This window comes from Sphaerodactylus townsendi, linkage group LG12, assembly GCF_021028975.2.
Source record: "Sphaerodactylus townsendi isolate TG3544 linkage group LG12, MPM_Stown_v2.3, whole genome shotgun sequence".
Taxonomy (NCBI): domain Eukaryota; kingdom Metazoa; phylum Chordata; class Lepidosauria; order Squamata; family Sphaerodactylidae; genus Sphaerodactylus; species Sphaerodactylus townsendi.
This window is the reverse complement of record NC_059436.1, coordinates 25,731,952-25,752,779: the sequence shown is the minus strand read 5'-3', so window position 1 is coordinate 25,752,779 and position 20,828 is coordinate 25,731,952. Positions and strand designations below refer to the sequence as shown.

The 20,828-nt window shown below is 50.4% G+C and overlaps 2 protein-coding genes across 6 annotated transcripts in view; both read left to right on the top strand.

Annotated features, from left to right (window-relative positions):
- The first annotated feature begins 746 nt into the window (after window positions 1-746).
- ATP5MG (ATP synthase membrane subunit g) lies at window positions 747-1,614 on the top strand. Its single transcript, XM_048513346.1, has 3 exons — window positions 747-963; window positions 1,111-1,271; window positions 1,455-1,614. The coding sequence occupies exons 1-3, from the start codon at window positions 762-764 to the stop codon at window positions 1,551-1,553; spliced, it is 462 nt and encodes a 153-aa protein (XP_048369303.1). The 5' UTR covers window positions 747-761; the 3' UTR covers window positions 1,554-1,614.
- A 6,507-nt stretch (window positions 1,615-8,121) lies between these two features.
- The window catches only part of KMT2A (lysine methyltransferase 2A), a 51,700-nt gene continuing 38,993 nt past the window's right edge, over window positions 8,122-20,828 (top strand). For all 5 annotated transcript variants that reach the window (XM_048512516.1, XM_048512515.1, XM_048512514.1 and 2 more), the window contains exons 1-2: window positions 8,122-8,562; window positions 20,108-20,177. In XM_048512516.1, coding sequence (XP_048368473.1) covers window positions 8,152-8,562; window positions 20,108-20,177 — 481 coding nt within the window. In that variant the 5' untranslated portion in view covers window positions 8,122-8,151. The remainder of the gene's footprint in view (window positions 8,563-20,107; window positions 20,178-20,828) is intronic.

Below are 20,828 nucleotides of genomic sequence, written 5' to 3'. Positions count from 1 at the left end.
AGCCCGGGAATGTAAGGAACCTCAAAGGACTCGAAACAAAGTAACTGAGTTCAGTTCGTTTATTTCATAAGCTTCAATGATCGCAATACACGGAATGCGGATTCTGACTTTCCCGGGCTCAAGGTGTCGCTTTTACGGACCCTCCAGCCCCCTCCCCCAAACTTCCCAGCAGAGTTCCCACGACAGGATAGAAACAAGCCTCAAACACACAAGATAACCACAGCAAGGTTAAGGCCCGGGCACGCAGCCCAGAACGAGGAATGCGCCAAGGACAGGCAGAAGGAGCAGAAACTAACCCCCACCCTTACAGAACTGCTGCCAGGCAGGTGTTGATGCCCCGCTTTACTCTAGCTTCCAGGAGCCTCAAAGTGGCCTCCAGGCTCCCTCCTTTCCTTGTGAGGCAGGTGGGGCCGAGGGGACCCGACTGGCCCCGTCACCCAGCAGGCCTCATGGGGAGGAGCAGGGGATCGAGCCCGTCCCCAGGGGTGTGCGGCAGGCAGCCGCTGCTGGGAGGGGGCACCTGTTCTCGCGGCTGCTGCCAGGGGCCGTCCGGCCGTCCCTGGAAGGGCTCGCGTCTGCACCTGGGCATTGCTGGCCGCCTCTCCTCCTGGCAGGCCGGGCAGCAAAGCCGCGGGAACTTCAACGCGAGGCCGCGGCGGGGGGCGGAGCTCGTTCCAAATGAGAAGGCGGCCGAGGCAAGGCACGTCCAGCGCGCTTGCGCCGCCCGGCCTGAAGGCGGATGCTCGAGCAGCTGAGCGCGCATGCGCCTCATTCCCCGCCTGCAGCCGCCGAAGTCGCGCAGAGGCCTGTGGGTGAGAGGGTGCGCGCGCAGCGCCTCAGACGGGCAGGGAAGGGAGCCGGCCCGAGCTCCGGTGACCTTCAGGCGGCGCTCCGCTAGGATGGCGCAGTCCGCGCAGAGGCTGGCCAAGGCCGTGGCCACCAGGGCCCCGCAGCTCGTCTCCGGTGAGTGGAGGGCGGGGCCGGGCCGGGCGGGGCGGGCGGCCGGTGTGCTGGAGGGCTCTGCCGCCGCCGGCGCCTCTCCTGTGCCTGACGCGGCTCCCTCCCTCCGGGCTCTCTCTCTCTCCCTTCCCCCCCCCCCCTGTCGCGCAGCCGCCGTGTCGTTCTCGAGGCCGCGCCTGGCCACCTTCTGGCACTACGCCCGCGTGGAGCTGGCCCCGCCGAGGCCCGCCGACATCCCCCAGGCCGTGGACAGCATCAAGGGCCTGGCCCGCAGCTTCCAGGCCGGCCGCCTGGCCCAGCTCACCGTCAAGGTCGGTCGCCTGCCCTGCCGAGCCACCGTCGGTCGCCGGCCAGAGCGCCGCCCTCTCCGGGCACTCCCGGTCGCTCCGGCCGGGCGGCGCCTCCTCTTCCTCCCGGGGGCGGCCTTGGCACCCCCTCCCCCCGGTGGGGGCGGGGTGGGGGCGGAGCGGTCAACGGCGGCTCTTCTCTTCCAGGAAGCCCTGCGGAACGGCCTGGTGGCGACCGAGGTGCTGATGTGGTTCTTCGTGGGCGAGATCCTGGGCAAGCGCGGCCTGGTCGGCTACGACGTCTGACAGGCTTTCCGGCCTCTGCTGTTTCCCTATTAAATGGCCGTCCTAAGGCAATGATAAGTAACTGCTTGACTGACGACCCTTCTGTGGGGGGGGGGGGGGGGGGGGGTGCCAGGAAGGCCCAGGGGAGCCCCCCCCAACACTCGCTCTCCTTTCCTCCTCCTCCTCCCCCTCTGTAAGTGGGCTGACAGTCAGCTGCCCCACCCAGTACCATTGCATGGGGCCACAGGCAACGTCCAGGCAGCCGTTCTCTCCCACTGCCAGCACTGGGTGTGGCCTTGTCCAGAATCCACACATTGCCAAGGGAACCATCCTCTGTCTGGGATGCTGTTTTAGAGATATTAAGTCCAATGATCTGCTCTGGAGTTTTATCTCTCAGTTTCTTTGTGACTCAAAGCCCTGTCCCAGGCACAAACAAAACCTTGCAAATTTAAATAAATAGAATAAAAATTTGTCTTCCGGTTCCGGCAGGCGAAGTGGATGCACGCTTTCCAGCTCCTCCGCAAGTTTTTCTTTAATATCTTATCTATATTAGCCCTCCCACTACGCCATTAAGAAAATTTTAAGCTGTTGTAACTGCTGTAACTACCCTGCAAAAGCTCTGAATTCCTGCAAGCTGTAAGGGGCTTTGAATACGCGGTGCTAACGGCTAATGAGCTGCTCTCAGTTGTAAATCACCGTTGTAAATCTCTGCTGTAACGGTAGAGCTTGAAAACGGCATGGGGAATAGGAAACGTCGGCTTTCTTCTCCCATGGTGGGCAGAGTAAGAAAAAACAAAAAACAAAATAGCCAACTATTTACAAGAAAGACCTACTCAATCCGAGAAGCGGTTCATGTGGAAATAGGTTAAACATTTTAGAGGAATTGCATAAAAATTTGGGCTCTCCCTTCCCTTGAGTTTTCATGGCTAGTTTACTAACAAAAATGGGTCAATCTGCTTATCCTATTTTTTTCTTCTCATAGAACTTGCTGAAAAAACTGGTTAGGAAAAAGGTGCATACATTCTTCTTATCTTTATCCATGCTAGGAAAAGACAACTGTGCTCAAACCTCAAATAGATTCAAACAGTACCTAAGAGGCTAATAAGATTTGGAGGGCAGTACCTTTCAAGAGCCAAAGCTGCCATTGTCAGAGAGTTTTGACTCTTGAAAGGGGATACGTTTACTTCAGAGAAATATGTCTGTCCGTCCCCTTGAGATGGCACCAACTTTCAAAAGCTTGTTCAAATAGGAAAGTGCATTTCAGGTGTTCACCTACAAGGCCACCCTGGTGAAGGCCCTGTCCAGTCACTTCCTGTCTTGTATCTTAAAGTAAGAGAATTCCCAAGCAAGGAAGATCATGTTGGATGCCTTGAGGGGGTGCCTAGAAGAGCAAAAGGGATTGGGAATCCAGGTTACCTGAACTCCTTCTCTAGAATTTTGGAGTCTGGACAGCCCATAGACTGCTTTTAGTTCTGTGCAGTCACAATTAAATGGTTGACTTCATCTCAGTACAGAATGTCACTGGTTTCTGAAAGGAATGATTGGTTTGTTGCTTTCTTTGCATCGTAAACAAACTGGCTGGCTGTCCCAAGACCTAGGAAACAAGAGAAGGTGAACTACAAACAGCAGTTCTTTCTTTGGGGCTCTTCTGCACACCTTATCTGGAAAATGAGGGCATCCATATTTATAGGATTTTTAACTTGGTTTTTCTAGTGATGGTTTCTAGATGACTTATAGCTATGCACCCACCATTTGAATTAAGTGGGGATCAGTGCACACAGTACAACTTAATAGAAATTACACTGAAAAAGGCTCTCAGCAATCGGATGGGAGCTTTGGGGTTAAGGACATTTTGCATCAGCCAGAGGTTTCAGAGCAGACTGCAATCCCTGATGTTTTCAAATCATTGCCATTCTAACAGACTTGTACATTTTGGAAGCACGGATATGGAATTGATGTTCCGCTAGCTTTGAAACTTATATGAGACCTGTATATATCTGGGTTCCAGTTAGCTTAGTAGATGTTTTGTACTGCACAGAATTTTTATCAATCTTATTAGGGTCTGTATTTCAGATACCTTGTGATATTTTTTAACATTTGTAGTTTTGGATGCATATGATACTTATAACAAGACTTCATTTGAAAGTAGCCAGCAATTGTTGCGAGTCTTCTTCAGTGTAAATGCTGTTGGGTTATAGCTATGCAGGACAGCCACATAGCTTTCAGCAGCTTTTCAAAGCGGCACTAATTAGCATAATTAGTATTTCCCGATTAAAATGCAGAGGATAAAATTACACATATATATTGTGAATCAGATTATGAATTCACTTGTTTGGTCATGCGGGTAGAACAAAACATTCTTCTCTCAAAAGTTGGAAAAGGTCACTGCAATCCATCTTGACACAAGAGTTGTGTCAAGGCAAACTCTATGCTGGGGATAATTAGGAAAGGAGCTGATAATAAAACTGCAAGGATTGTCATGCCCTCATATAAAGCAGTGGTGTGACCGCGCGGATTTACTGTGTGTCCAGTTCTGGTCGCCACATCTCAAAAAGGATATCGAAGAGATAGAAAAAGTGCAGAGAAGGGCAACGAGGATGATTGAAGGATTGGAGCACCTTCTTTATGAGGAGAGGCTGCAGCGTTTGGGACTCTTTAGTTTGGAGAGGAGACGTCTGAGGGGGGATATGATTGAAGTCTATAAAATTATGCATGGGGTATAAAATGTTGACAGAGAGAATTTTTCTCTGCTTTCTCACAATCACACTAGAACCAGGGGCATTCATTGAGAAGAAATGCTGGGGAAAGAATTAGGACTAATAAAAGGAAACACTTCTTCACGCAACGTGTGATTGGTGTTTGGAATATGCTGCCACAGGAGGTGGTGATGGCCACTAACCTGGATAGCTTTAAAAAGGGCTTGGACAGATTTATGGAGGAGAAGTCAATCTATGGCTACCAATCTTGATCCTCCTTGATCTCAGATTGCAAATGCCTTAGCAGACCAGGCGCTCAGGAGCAGCAGCAGCAGCAGCAGGCCATTGCTTTCACATCCTGCATGTGAGCTCCCAAAGGCACCTGGTGGGCCACTGCGAGTAGCAGAATGCTGGACTAGATGGACTCTGGTCTGATCCAGCATGCTAGTTCTTATGTTCTTATGTTCTTAAGAGTTCAGTGAAATGAGAAAACAATTAAAAAGTTCTCAGAGGCCGTGGTTTTTTATTCTTACTATCAGCAATTCTTTCGTTTCAAGGTGGGTTGCGGTGGAGCAAATGGCTGCCCTGGGAAACGTGTTACTTGGCCGTGCTTCCCTTTTTTTTCAGTCCCTGCCTCTCTACTGCGTAGTTACGGAGGGGCACAGGGACGGCAGCATGGCTGTGGAGGTCCATGCCTGCCTGGCTTCATAGCTACACAGAAGAGGGAGGTGAGTGGGGAAAAAGTGCCTCCGTGTGAAGGTGCAACGGCAACCCATTTTGGCTCCACAGGCTCTGTTCGCTTCTTGCATGGAGGCATGCAAACAGGGGCGTAATGCCCATTGGGCAAGGTGGGAAGCTGCCCAGGGCACCACCTTGTGGGGGGCATCAAAATGCAGGGTTCATTTTTGGGTATTTTTAGTGGTTTTCCATTTTTGGGCTGCAGGGGGCGCAGTTTTAGGCTAGCTGCACCAAAATTTCAGCATATCATCAGGAGACTGTCCTTATGCTACCCCCCAAGTTTGGTGAGGTTTGGTTCAGGGAGTCCAAAGTTATGGACTCCCAAAGGGGGTGCCCGATCCCCCATTGTTTCCAATGGGAGCTAATAGGAGATGGGGGCTACAGTTTTGAGGGTCCATAACTTTGGCCCCCCTGAACCAAACTGCACCAAACCTGGGGGGTCCCATCAGGACAGTTTCCAGATGATACCCTGAAATTATGGTGCTGATACATCAAAAATGTGCCCCCTGCAGGAACATCCCAGAAATTTGCCCAAGAATCTTTGTTCTGCATTGAGTTTTCTGTATTGCTGTCAATGGGGGTTGCAGGCTGTGGGGGGCACATTTCTGAAGGCACAGTCTCAAAACTTTCAGGGTCTCATCAAAAGACTGCCCTAATGATACCCCCCAGGTTTGGTGCAGTTTGGTTCCAGGGGGCCAAAGTTATGGACCCTCAAAACTGTAGCCCCCATCTCCTATTAGCTCCCATTGGAAACAATGGGGGATCGGGCACCCCCTTTGGGAGTCCATAACTTTGGACTCCTTGAATCAAACCTCACCAAACCTGGGGGGTAGCATAAGGACAGTCTCCTGATGATACGCTGACATTTTGGTGCTGATATGTCTAAAAATGCACCCCCTGCAGGCACCAATGTCCTGGTGCAAAAAAAAAATTGGTTGTGGTGGAGTGGCCACCCATGGGGTGGGGGCATCCAACTCAGGTTTTGCCCAGGGCTACAGTTTGCCTTGTTATGCCCCTGCATGCAAACGCCCTGACGGCAATGCAGGTTGCTTAATCCCAACTGCAACCTGCTGTACTTTGCCCATGTGGAAGGGGCCACTTTGAAATTGCCTTTTTCTAGCAGTTGCAATTATCTCAGAAGTGTTCTAGTCCTTAACTCTTCCAGTTATCTCAGAAGTGTTCTAGTCCTTTACTCTTCCATTGATTCCACTGCACGTGGCCTTAGAAGTGGCACTAAGCATGTGGAACACAGAGAAAATTCCCCCGGCACATTACTGGGTTTTCATCTACTGTACTTACTCACCTCATCAGACTATCAGCAAAAGAGGAGCTGCTGCAGGGAGTGTCCACGAAACACCTGCCCCAGGGTTGCTTTCTGTGTGAGGGACCCACACTGGCTGTCCAGTGCATTTGGGGAACCTTGCTGGTTTTGGGAGACAAACTTTGTGATCAATTATCAGATGTTCTTAAGGCAGCAAGCGTCAAGGTTCTGGGTTGCTATTGTGAGGCAAGTTTTATACACAGATGGCTGAAACAGGAGCCGTGATTGAACAGCAAAGAAGACTGATTTATGCACAGGTGATGCACAAAATTCTCCTTAAAGCTTAATGTTACCAGATCTGTTCATCACCGGAGTTGGGCCTCAAACTGTCCTCTTCCAAACGTAGAGCTGGACCACTTGGCCACCACCTGGGTGGGCAGAACTGTGCTTCAGGTTCCCTTGTTGAGCCCTTCACATATGCTTCAGCCTGCTTTGCCCCTGCCAGCCTCTCTATGGAAGGGGATGGGATGCAGGAGTGGTGTTTCCCTCTTCCAGGCAGCTGTTTCATCTCTGGGGCAGGACAGCCTCCTTCCCTTTGGACAACCTAAAAGTGTATGCTGTGTTGTCTTTGACTTTACAAATACTAATCTGACGCTTTCCACAAAAGCCTGGATTTGTTTGAATGACATTTACAGCACCCTTGATCCCCCCCCCCCAGTTTAATTAAGTAGTTCAAGTATTTATTTCTATTGGGACCTAGTAATATTGTGTACTTTAATTTTAAAAAATTACTAAGTGAAAATAAACATGCTAAATCAGATCATATTCTATTTAGGGCTTTTGAAAAGATCCCAATTCATATTTTTCTAGCAACATCACATAGCTGAAGGGTGGCAGAGGCATGCATATTCATGACGGCTGCCACAGGCTTTTTAGAGTGTACTGTCAGATTTCTTCTGAGTTTTACAAACCCCATTCCAGTCTAGTTCCCCCTGACCCTTACTAAAGCATTGAGCATCTCCAAACATTGAGCATCTCCAAACAGTAGGAAAAAAACGCCAAGAAGCCATCCTCACTAATTGCCTCAAGGACAGGCCACTGCATGGCCCTTGTGAAATGAGTGTGCCACCAACCCAATCACTTGTGCCTCCAGAGATAAAATGTTTAGAAACTTAGAAAATGTATTCCACCTTGCAGGAGCCTACCCGGTGACACTTTCAACTAACACTAATCCCCAGCCACTAAAAACGTCACCCATGGGCCAGGATGCATTTCTAGCCCCTTCCATCCCCCTACCTGTACTTTGCACCTGAGGGTCTAGCACAAGATCTTTTGTGCCACACCGGCTCCCCCCCCCCCCCGCCCCCGAAGAATGAGCCGTGGAGCGCCCCATGGCAGGTTGAAGACAACCCGTGCTAGGCCAGACAGCCGGATGTTCCCGCCGAAAGATAACTCCTTTGCCCTCGGAGGCCAACGAGGCTGAGCAGCAGCGGAGAGAGAGAGTCGCCCAACGTGGCGCCGACCCCCCTCCCCTTTTAGGGCTGGCAGGCGAGACAGGCGGAGGGGCCATGCAGCTGCGGGGCGCGGGGCGGCTTCTTGTTCCTGGCTCGGCAGTTGGGACTCTGGGCTCCAACCCCAACGCGTCTCCTGCGGCCAGCCCGGCCGCCGGGCCTCTGGCGCTGCTGACGCGGGGCGCGTGCGCAGTGACGGCGCGCGGGGCCCGGGAGCCTGGATAGGCGCCGCTCTTGTGCCGGGCGCGCGGCGGCTGCGTGTGGCTCATGCGAGGCGCGGGGCGGCGCGGTGCCGGGGCCCCGCAACCTGGATGCTGGCGCGCGGGGCGTGGCGGGCCAGGGCGGCGTGTGCGCCAAGCAGCTTCCCGGGCCCGGGCCGGCCCCGCTCTCTGGCTCGTCGCCTCACAAGGAAGATGGCGCACAGCGGTCGCTGGCGCTTCCCGGCCCGGCCGGGCACTGGCGCCTGGGGCCGCCGCGGGCTCGGGGGCTGCCGCGTGCGGGTGCCGGCCGTCTGCAGCCTGCGCGGGGAGCCGCCAGACGAGCGCCCGCGGGAGCGGCCCGCAGGGGGCGGAGGGGGAGGCGGCGGCGCGGCGGGAAGCGGAGGGGGCGGGGCGGGCGGCCCTTGCGCGGCGGCGGCGGCGGCGGCGGCCTCCTCCTCCTCCACCGCCGCCGCCGCCTCTTCCTCCTCCTCCTCGTCCTCCTCCTGCGGCTCGTCGGCCGGGGTGGCGCCGGGATTCGACGCGGCGCTCCAGGTCTCTGCCGCCATCGGCATCAACCTGCGCCGGTTCCGGGCGGCCTGCGGCGTCGAGGCCGGCAGCGGAGAGGTGAGCCGCCAGGCCCTGGTGGGGGGCGTGGATCGCGCCGGTGCCCGGGAGGGAGGGAGGGAGAGCGCCGGCCCGCCCGCCCGCCCGCCCGGCGGACACGCCCCCCCTCGGCCCAGCCCTGCCCTGCCCTGCCCGGCCTGCTGGGCAGAGCGGGAGTGGCAGCCGCAGCGCCCACCGGGGCCCGGTTACCGCAGCAGCAGCAGCAGCAGCAGCAGCAGCGCCATCGTCTCCGGCCCCTCCTTGCCCGGGACGGCTTTTGCTCGCTGTTCCGGGGGTGCCGGGGTGGGGGGGGGAGGGGGAGGCTCCCGGAGCAGACCCCCATCCCAGCGTCACTCGCCCGCCTTGTCTGAGTCCTGCCGCCCGCCCTGCTGGAGCGGAACCTTATAACCGTGAGGCCCCGGCCGTGTCGGCGGAGGAGCGCAGGGCTGACGGCGCAGAGTCCCTGCCCGGTGGGCTGAGGAGGCCCAGCAGCTCCTTGGTTTTACGGACTCGGGGAAAGCCCTGGAGGCCCTGAACAGGTGCCCAGAATGATCAGCCGCTGCCTGGAGGACGGTGAGCGGGCTGCAGCCGGGTCCGGGAAGAGGGTGGGGAGTGGAGAAATCCCTGGGTGGGGTGAATCCACTCCCTCCCCCCAAAATCTGACTTGTGGTGTGTGGAGTTCAGAGGACCTTTGGTGAGTATAGCTAGTGCAGCCCTATGCAGACTGACTGCTGCCGTAGAGAGGCTCTGGCCTTGCCATTCAGGCTGCTGATGCAGCTTCTCCTTTAGTTGTGATGGGTGGGGCTGCCCTTGAAGACTGTTCAGAAACACTGTTCAGCCAAAGGGTGCATGTAGCACATGTGCCAACAGTGATTGTGTATATGTTTCTCACTTCAAGTTGCTGGTTTGACCTTGGAAGCTAAATCATTTTGATCTGCAATACTGCAAGGGGCCTCTTTCAACCATCTGAATCCTCCTGTGCTTTAAGCTGCTTCTTTAGGAGGCAAAAGAAAAACTAGACATGTTTACTTGAAAGGGAGACTTAAGTTTTCCCCGGAAGAGCAATCAAGAAAAATAATGAGCTGTCTTAAATTAACTTACAAATTACAATTATATACCAGCGTATTAGAGAAAGAGTGTGTGTGTATGCAAGTTATTTTTAGGTCATTTTACATTCAGCATGATCTTTCTGTTCTTACAACAGTTCTTTGGAATTGTGGCCTGGCTAATTAAATTGGAAACCTGTTAAAGGCTGATTTTGGAAGATGTTTATTGTTGAATGTTTGATCTTTTACTTTTGTCAACAACTGTGAAAGCTTGCGGTAAAGCAGTGATGGCATACAATAAACTTAGCTGTAGAACTATTATTTAAATTACTAATAACAACCTTGGAATAATAGTTCTACAGGTCCCCTGAAACATTATGTTTTAACATACTGAGTTGGCAGAACTCAAGACTCTTGGCGTGTGTGTTGTATGCTATGAAGTCACTTCTGGCAAAAATATCCTATCATTAACAATCTTTCCCAGGTCTGTGGTTTCCTTTACAGAATCAATCCCACTCCTGGTGGGTCTTTCTCTTTCCTACTGCCTTTAACTTTTCCCAGCATTATTGACCATTCACATCAGTTTAATACAAAGTACGTTCACATCAGCACCCAGCGGCCTTCCCATTCCCCCACAGCCCTCTTCCAGCCTCCAAACACCCACCTTCTCTGCCGGCAGACCCCCTCCATGCTGCCTCGCCAGTGGGCTTTTCATTCCCTATCCCAGACCCAACTTCCACCCTCCCTGTTTCTGCCACACGCACGCACGCACACCCCACCCCACCCCCAGCAGCTTTCAACACTTACCAAAGCTGCCGCTGGTGTCTTGGGACCAACACATCTTTGAGGCTCATCAATAGTTGGGAAGGCAAGTAAAGCAACAGCCCATTGCAGGATGAAATGCTTGCTTGTCCCCCACCACCCACCACTTTTCTAGAGCTTTGTGCATTTTCCCCACTCAAGGGGCTTTAATGCTAGTTTCAAATTAATCAGTTTTCTTCATGGCATCTTTTTTCACCATTCAACATTCTCATCCATGCAGAATAATTTGGAATACCCAGTAATCATGATCTTGGTCTCCAGTGATACGTACTTACACTTAAAGGCTCCGCTAAGATGCTGGTTTTCCTTTGAAATCTTGGGGTCTGTCAGATTGGATCCAGCCAACTTTTCTGCCACACGTTGCTTTTATTCATTCAAGTCTCCTGATCTAAACCCAGACCCCCTTTTTAAAAAAATACAGAAATTCTTTCATCCCTTTGGCAATGTAGGGAAAGCTGTTGGGATGCAACTCATTGTCTATGGCTGATGGGAAGGCAGGACTGGGAGAGAAAGCTAATGCAGCTCCATTTCCAAAACAAAATATCTGTGGGTTAAGATGTGTTAGGCTGTGAAGAACTGCTGTTGTTAAAATACATGAAGGCAAGAATTTATATCGCACCATACTGAGGAAGCCAGGTATGCTTAGTTTGGAAAGCTAAGGGGTGACATGATAATCATGTTTAAACATTTGAAGGAATGTCATGTACAAGAGGGAGCAAGCTTGTTTTCTGCCAGTCCAGAGACTAGGACCAGGAGTAATGGGTTTTTCAGGATAAGAGATTCTACCCTAAATATTAGGAAGAACTTTCTGAGGGTAACGGCTGTTCTAGAGTGGAATATGCTGCCTCAGAGGATGATGGAGTCTCCTCCTTTGCAAGTTTTTAAACAGGGGCTTGATGGCCTGTCAGGGGTGCTTTGACTGTGTATTTCAGCACGGCAGGAGGTTGGACTCGAAGGTTCTGGTAGCCTTTTCAAACTCTGTGGTTCATTTTTTGTGGATGTAATAGCATTATGCTTAACTGTTCAGGATGAAGTCTTAACGCAGTATTTTTAGCAGAAGATGTCTCTGCGCAGCATCACAAACCAGATGATGATTGTCGGGGAGGGGTGTGGTTCCGCAGTAGAGCCCCTGCTTAGCAACCCTGTGGTCCCAGGCATAATCCTCAGTTTCTCCCAGGAAGGAATATGAAAGATCTCTGCCTGGGACCCTGGAAAGCCACTGCCAGCCTGCATGGACACGACTATGGTGGACCAGGGGACTGATTCAGTAGGGTTAGGCAACTTCTTATGGTCCTGCGTTCTTGCACATTTCCTAATGACCAGAATAGGTTTTCTACTGTAAGTATTTTTTTCCTACTGGTAAAGCCGGAGGACATCTGATGTGGCTGAATTCTGCTTTGTGACTGGTTGGACCTGGGCATGCCACCCCCATTTTATAGATGACCATGGGTGGTTTAGAAGTGCTGGAGTGGATTCCCTCACCCACACACCCTTTCTTTCAACTGCTGAATGAAGAAAAAGAAGAAGAGCTGGTTTTTATACCCCACTTTTCTTTACCTTTAAGTAGTCTCAAAGCAGCTGACAATCGCCTTCTCCTCCCCATAACAGACACCTTGTGAGGTTGGTGGGGCTGAGAGAATTCTGAGAGAACTGTGACTAGCCCAAGGTCGCCCAGTAGGCTCCATGTGGAGGAGAGGGGAAACAAACCCAGTTCTCCAGATTAGAACCAGCTGCTCTTATCTACCATGCCATGCTGTTTCAACACTTAAAGGGGCACTGGGGGTGGGGGGCCAAAGTGCATTCTGCCTCAGGATTGGGCCCTTTACATTTTTGAATTTCCCATGTTAGGCTGTAAATTGGTGGCTGGGGCCCCATGGCAGACACAAGGACACAGTTGCACCTGGCGTGGCTCCAAGCGTGATATGATTGGCAGAGGAGACCTGTGTTTTTCCGGGGTTCTTATGTGCAGCCTACAGAACTATAGACCATTCCGGATGCCCAGGAAGGCTTCCCCACCCTTGCCAGGCTGCTGGAGACTTTCCTGGGTCTTCCTAACCACCAGCAGCTGCCACCAGTCCTGCCCACTGGCCCCTTTCTAGAGGCCTGGGCCAGGAGAGGCACGGAGACCTCTGAAGGAAGGCTTGTGTGGGAGTGGCCACTTGGGCCTGCGTCACCCTTTGGAGGAGGCAGTGATTTGTGACAGGCGAGTAAATGGGGCTCCTCTCTTGCAGCCTGTCAGTGCTTAACCGAGCAGCTTTATCCCAAGGCTGTCAGCAGCACCACTTCCCAGAGGGCTGGAGCCAAGTGTGCTCTTCAGCAAGACTGGCCCAGTAAGGCATGGCTGTGGATGAGAAAAGGAGGGATTCAATGGGCCACGTGAAGGCACTGAGTGCATCAAATGTGTGCAAACACAGGAAGCTGATTTCTAGCAAATGTTGCCTGCAGTTCTTTTAGCCTGAGGTACTGGGGATTAGAATTCCGGGGGGGGAGGGGGGGGCTTCTGTGTGCAAAGCAGGTGCTCTGCCACTGAGCCGTGGCCTTTTACAAGTTGTTTAAAATGTACAACTAAAAACAGCCAATCTGATTTAAAACTACACCATGTAAAAGCCCTTGCATTTCTTCCAAAGGAGAGGACTAATTTTTTAAAATAAGTAGTTTTCCCATTCTTGTCGAGCACATTGGACATGCAGTTCAATCCTATGGTCCTGTCGCAGCAGGGGGAATGCGGGCATAATACAGTTGGTGTTTTGCGCCTAACTAGCAGCAATCTTGTCACCCCAGCAGTAGCCATACGATCAAAAGCTAGCAGAATTCTTGGCAGCCGTACAGGGTCCCTGGAAGTTCCAAGACCACCAGAGAACAGTAACACACACCACACACTCCATACGCACCAGTGAATATGTGAGCAAGAGGGGGAACACCATAAGAACATAAGAACAAGCCAACTGGATCAGACCAGAGTCCATCTAGTCCAGCTCTCTGCTACTCGCAGTGGCCCACCAGGTGCCTTTGGGAGCTCACATGCAGGAGGTGAAAGCAATAGCCTTCTGCGGCTGTTGCTCCCGAGCACCTGGTCTGCTAAGGCATTTGCAATCTCAGATCAAAGAGGATCAAGATTGGTAGCCATAAATCGACTTCTCCTCCATAAATCTGTCCAAGCCCCCCTTAAAGCCATCCAGGTTAGTGGCCATCATCACCTCCTGTGGCAGCATATTCCAAATAATTCAACTGCCACGTTGCGTGAAGAAGTGTTTCCTTTTATTAGTCCTAATTCTTCCCCCCAGCATTTTCAATGGATGCCCCCTGGTTCTAGGCATTCTTCCAGCAGTTGGTGGTGGTGCATCTCTCACCATCCCTTGCTTCTCTTAACGCCCTAAAGATCTTAAAGCTGTCACTTGCCAAGCAGAGCTGCCACAGGATGGGAAGGAGGAAGAATCAGATGAAGAGGTCCCAGAGGGTCTTTCGGACTCCTGCCTGGTAATTTTCGTTGGTGTCCTCCATAGACAAGAGCTGCTCCTCTTCCATGTTCTAACAGGATTTCTCAGCAGCTTTTGATACTGAGGAGCCTGTCATCTAATTGAGGAATCAGGAGTGTGCTTTGGATTGATGTCAGCCATTTCTCATTGACCGGGCTCAGAACATTCCTGCTGGAGACGAGCGGAGGATGAAAAAATGGAACCCAAATCCTGATGAGACAGGGCTGATGCTAATTGGGAAGGCAGAAGAGGTCTTGAAGGACCTTCTGCTTCCTCCATTTGATGGGGTCCAGCTGGCCATGTCTGCCTTAGTTAAACATCTAGGGATTATACTGGACCCAATATGGCAGGGGAAGGAAGCAAAGGCAACTGCCTCTGTCTTCCAACTTATTTGCTGTGGTGGTTGTGGCCATGTGGATCCATGCCACTCAAGACTATTGTAATGTAATCTCTTTGAGGTCAACTCCAGCTGTTACTATTGGGAGCCAGGCGGAGTGTGCATATTCTGCAGTCCCTCCACACTCCCTCAGTTACTAGGTTCATTTGCATACAATGCCCTTTTATGCCCTTTTTGACCCTCAAATCTCCTGGACCAATTTGGCCCTGTCTCTCCTGCAGGAGCCCCTCTACAAGTGGGTCAAGCTGACATCTGCCCAGACCCCTGCATTCTCTGTGGTGGAGTGATCTGCCTCTTAACAAGGCTTTCATTCTGCACACTATGGGTTGGATCCAGACTAAAATTTCCATTAACGAAAATGTCTTCTGATTCCGTCTTCCTGCTGTTGACGCCTGTACTCCGCCTTTTGTGTTGATCAGGGAAATGGGAAGGCTGGAAAGTGCTTCTCTGCTGCGGGAAAGCGTCCTTTGAATCCAACGCTCAGTAAAACAGAAATGTGCAGGAAGGGATGTTTGTATTTGGAGTGGTTCAGGATGGCACTTTTAGAATGGGACTGTGGGCTGAGCCACAGTGGATAAGAGGCCTTATCTGTATATCACATGATATATCATGTCCAATACTCAGTATTGTAGTACTTGTTTCTAGCATTGTGGATGCAGTTGGTCAGGACGGTTTTTCACCGGGGCACCTGGCTTGAATCTTAGTGCAAAAGGTGGACTATAACTAAAGTCAAAGATAAAAAGTGAAGATCAGCCTGTTGGGTAGAATTTGGGCAGGAGAAATGGTTTTCGGTTTTGTCCTCCTTCTGCAGGGCACTCAGAGGAGCCCTGCAGGTTGTGCTGGGAGCAGGAGACAGCCGGGCCTTCCCGTCCTCCCCCCCCCTTGCCTGGTTGGATGGCTTGGCTTCTGCCCCCTCTCTGTATGATGCCACAGCCTGGCTTTGGAAGGGGCATGCAGGAAGCAGCCCCCGGCAGCCTACAGGTGCCTTGCTCTGTCTGGCAGCTCCCAGCCAAGGCGTTGCCTCTTCACATGGCTGCTTCTTTTTCCAGTGCTGGAGGTGCTGTCTCACCATCCTGGTGCTGAAGAAGTGGAACTATCCAAGGCAGGCTGTGTGAACGCTTGTTGTCTGTGTGAATGCTGGTTACAGTACATTAGAGCCTCTTGCTTCTTCCGAAACTCGGGCTCAGCAGACGCGTGTGCTGCCTTGTGGCCTTGACTATAACTGCTTCCAAGCATTGCAGAGTCTTTTGAAGAACTGATGATAATAAGGTGCCTAAAAGCACAGAAAGGGCAAAAACACGCCTGCTGCAGACAAAATCTGTTGGTCATTTCTGTGCAACCGGGCTCCTTTTGAGGTTCTGAATGGACAGTCTGCTCTATCTATTCCACCCCTTCAGTCCTTCCTTCACTAACTTGGCAGCTATTTATCTTTCAAAGGAAGGTCATTTTTTCCCTTTGCCATCAGGAAGGCAAAGGGATGGAGCTGGCGCAACAGAGGTCTGCACAAGGCATCTCTCTGCTCTCCCACGCCCTTTCCAGGGTCAGAAGTTGATCCCCTGCAGTGACTCAATTTTCTACTGTTGCTCTTTGTGACTGGAGGCTATGGGGGGTTTTATAGCACACCTTTTAGGAATGTATATAATTTATTCTGCTCTTCTGTGATCTGCTGCTGCTGTTTTAATTGCTGATTTTACTCTGGATTTTTTAAATACTTTAATTGTGTTACTGGCTTTCATTTTATTTGGGTGCTGTGTGGTTTCCGGGCTGTATGGCCGTGTTCTAGCAGCATTCTCTCCTGACGTTTCGCCTGCATCTGTGGCTGGCATCTTCGGAGGATCCTCTGAAGATGCCAGCCACAGATGCAGGCGAAACGTCAGGAGAGAATGCTGCTAGAACACGGCCATACAGCCCGGAAACCACACAGCACCCAAGTGATTCCGGCCGTGAAAGCCTTCGACAATTTCATTTTATTGTTTAATGCCAATAAAGGCATATATGTGGATGTATGTATTATTTTCCATATTGTAAGCGACCTTGGATACAGAGATGAGAAATAGCAATATTTTAAATAACCACGTGAAATTTTGTGGAACCCTCTGTTTGTGATAGAGATGTGGCAGACTGCCATTGGGTGGCTTCTATGATTTTTGACAATAAAATAATTACTGGTTCATTGCTGTTTTGACGTATCCACATTGTTTTATATTAACCAATAAGGTGTCGCCAGCAGGTGCTAGCTAGTGCGTGGCCAGACAGACCAGAGTCCAGGTGGGCAGCAAGCGAGGCACAGTTGAGTCAGGCTGGAGGCAGGGCAGGTAACAGGCAAAAGCATAGTCCAAAACAGTCCAGAGTCAGGGCAGGCAGGAGATCAATATTCTAGGTGAGGTCTAAATAATGCAAAATACAGAGGTACAATTACATCCCTCGACACTACACTCCTATTGATACAGCCCAGAATCACATTGGCTTTCTTGACTGCTGCATCACACTGCTGACTCATGTTCAGGTTGTGGTCTTCTCAGACTCCCAGATTCCTTTCACATGTAGTGTGTCAAACCAGGTGTCACCCACCTTGTATCTGTGTATTTCATTTTTTCTGCCTAAGTGTAGTATCTTATCTCTGTTTAAATTAATGTTGTTTGTTTAGCCCAGCTCTCTGATCTGTCACGGTCATTTTGAACTCTGACTCTGTCCTCTGGGGTGTTAGCTACCCCTCCCTATTTTGGCGTCATCTGCAAATTTTCATTAGCATGACTTCTATTCCATCATCCATGTTGTTGATAAAAAATATTGAATAGCACTGGGCCCAGGACAAAACCCTGTGGCACCCCACTAGTCACTTTACTCCAGGATGAAGATGAGCCATTGATGAGTACCCTTTGAGTTCAGTCAGTCAACCAATTAGAAATTCACCTAATAGTAGCATTGTCTCGTCCACATTTCACTAGCTTACTTGAAAGAATATTTTGGGGCACCTTGTCAAAATCTTTACTAGAATCAAGGTATGCATTCCCTTCATCTACCAAGCTTGACACTCCATTAAAAAAAAAGATAAGATTAGTGTGGCATGACTTGTTTTTCAAAAACCCATGCTGACTTTTTGTAATCACAGCATTCCCTTCTAAGTGCTGGCAGACCATCTGTTTAATTATCTGCTCCAGAATCTTTCCTGATATTGATGTCAGGCTGACTGGACGGTAATTATTAGGGTCCTCCTTTTTTCCCTTTTTGAAGCTGGAGATAACATTAGCTCTCCTCCAGTCCACTGGGACTTGTTCTCCAGTTCTCAAAGTCTATATAGCAAGTGATTCTGAGATTGCTTCTGCTAGTTCTTTTAATACCCTGGGATTTATCTCATCAAGACCTGGAGATTTGAATTGGTTTAAAGTAGCCAGGTGTTCCCTTGCTGCCTGAAAAAGCATTCCCCCCCTCCCCCGCGCGCAGCAGGTGACAGGGGATGGGGAAATGGCTACCCTATGGGTGGGACCAGGAACATGTGAACTTCCCTCCTCACAGGACTGCCATTGAGGTTTGACTGTCCTCTTCCTCAAAACTTTGCAGCAAAGCAGGGTTGGGAAAGATAAGATAAGAACATAAGAAGAACATAAGAACAAGCCAGCTGGATCAGACCAAAGTCCATCTAGTCCAGCTCTCTGCTACTCGCAGTGGCCCACCAGGTGCCTTTGGGAGCTCACATGTAGGATGTGAACGCAATGGCCTTCTGCGGCTGTTGCTCCCGATCACCTGGTCTGTTAAGGCATTTGCAATCTCAGATCAAGGAGGATCAAGATTGGTAGCCATAAATCGACTTCTCCTCCATAAATCTGTCCAAGCCCCTTTTAAAGCTATCCAGGTTAGTGGCCATCACCACCTCCCCTGTGGCAGCATATTCCAAACACCAATCACACGTTAGCATTGAAAGAAGTGTTTCCTTTTATTAGTCCTAATTCTTCCCCCCAGCATTTTCAATGTATGCCCCCCTGGTTCTAATATTGTGAGAAAGAGAGAAACATTTCTCTGTCAACATTTTCTACCCGATGCATAATTTTGTAGACTTCAAGCATATCCCCCCTCAGCCGCCTCCTCTCCAAACTAAAGGAGTTCCAAACGCTGCAGCCTCTCTCCCTCATATAGGGAAGGTGCTCCAGTCCCTCAATCATCCTTGTTGCCCTTCTCTGCACTTTTCTATCTCCCTCAAATATCTTTTTTTTTGAGATCTTGCAGCTGACCAGAACGCTGGACACAGTTACTCTAAGTGCTTGGGTCGCACCACTGCTTTTATATAAGGGCACTTATTGACAATCTTTGCAGTTTTATTATCAATCTCCCTTTCCTAATGATCCCCAGCATTAGAGTTTGCTCTTTTTTTCACAGCTGCCATGGCATTGAGTTGCACATTCCCATGGAACTACTACCAACTAAGACGCCTAAATCCTCACTTTCCTGGTCTGTGACTGATAGCACTGACCCTGCTGTAGCGTGTATGTGAAGTTTGGATTTTTTGCCCCTATGTGCATCGCACTCTTACATTTTGCTACATTGAACTGCATTTGCCATTTGTGAGGCCACTCACCTAATTGATCAAGAGGTGTTGGCAATCCTTTTTGGTTCTCACCCAATCCCTACATAATTTGGTATCATCTGCAAACTTGGCCACCACGCTACCCACCCCTACTTCCAGGTCATTTATGAATAGGTTAAAGAGCACTGGTCCCAAAACGGATCCTTGGGGGGCACCACTCCCGACATCTCTCCATTGTGAGAACCTCCCATTTACACCCACTCTTTGTTTCCTGTTTCTCAACCAGTTTTTAATCCATAGGACGACTTCCCCTCTTATTCCTTCATTGCTGAGTTTTCTCAACAGTCTCTGGTGAGGAACTTTGTCAAAAGCCTTTTGGAAATCCAAGTAGACAATGTCCACCGGTTCACCCCTGTCCACATGCCTGTTTACACCCTCAAAGATAAAAGCAAGGGAAGCCCCAAGAGGGGCACAGGTGCACCATTGTCCTGTGCAAAGCTGGGAAAAACCTGCCTCCTGGCAGCATCAAGACCAGGGCAAGGAAGGTGTATGGAAAAGGTTTGCAAGGACGTCACCTGTGAAGCTGGCTGGAGGTTCCCCCTCCCTCATTTCTTTCAGGTGCTGCTTGTAGTCTGGGGTTGAAATAGGTGATTCCTGGTGACACCTGGTTACTTTTTAGCAAGGCTGAAATTGGCTCCCAGGTTTTTGGAAGCTCTGCACCCAGAATAAGCTTTGGGGTTCAGTAAATCATATAACTGCACACTTTGGGGATTCTACCTGGTTTGAGCTTCACGTCTCTTCACAGGGCGCAGTACCCAAGGTGCAATATTTGGGGTGGTCCACAGCTTACTTGGGAATACAGAATTATTTTATAGCATTATTAGTATGAGGAGGTCCTTCCACTTGCGTGATCCAGAGGGGCTTCTTCTGGAAGAGTGTGGCCTTTTTTCTGGTCCTGTGCGCAGGAAGTAGCTTCTTCCTTATTTTTCCTCCTGTTGTGCATAATGGGCAAGTGTTAGTGAGAGAGCTTTGCTTTCAGGGCAGAGCAGCCTCTGGGCATGCTCATCAGATTTATTACACATGGGTGTCCCGTGGTCCACCATTGGACCTGGGCGTCTCTCTTGTGGTGCGTAAAGAACGCTTCTTCAGCGTCAAGCAGCCATTGCTGCACATTTGTCTGACATAACACTGTACAGAAGTATTGTTACTATAATTGCTTTTCAATCCCCAATTATGTAGAACTGTCCACTTGACCTGCATAAACCTCCTATTCCCTCCCCCCACCTTTTTTGTGTGTGTGCAGGATGAGCAGTTCCTGGGCTTTGGTTCAGATGATGAAGCTAAAGGACAAAGTCCCACCAAATCTTCCACAGGTAAACTTAGACTGCGGAATGGGCTGTTCACAGGAACTGGCTGAATTGTTTTTCCCGATCAAGTCACAGCCGATTTATGGCAGCCCATCATGGGCTTTTCAAGGCCAGAGACGTTCAGAGGTGGTTTGTCACTGCCTGCCTCTGTGTAGCAACCCTGGACTTCCTTAGTGGTCTCCCACCCAAGTACTAACCTTGCCCAGCCCTGCTTAGTACCTGAGACCTGGGGTGGTGTAATTCCACTGGCCTGAATGGCTCTCTGCAGTCAGGTCCATGCAGTAAGCAGTGGCTGAACATATTCTCCCAGCCGATGGTGTTTCTGTCTGAGTACTCAGATCGTTTCAGATTTGGAGGAGGCTGCCAAGTCCCTTCCTTCAGCCCCCGGCCAGGGTTGCCCTGAGAACTATTCTTGATCTTTCAGATGTAATATTTCAGATGGTTCTGGGAAAATATGAGAGGAAGTTGTGAACTATCTCCAAAGCTACTGTTCCTGTTTTATTGTCACTTTAAGAGTCTTGGGGACAACTAATCCACTACAATCAGCTAGAAAGAGGAATTTTTCCAGGGGCAGAGCCTGATCATTACACTGCTCCGTATACTTTACCTTACCTCACAGTAGTTCATTTGCAGTGGGCTGTGTTGTGCGACTTATCA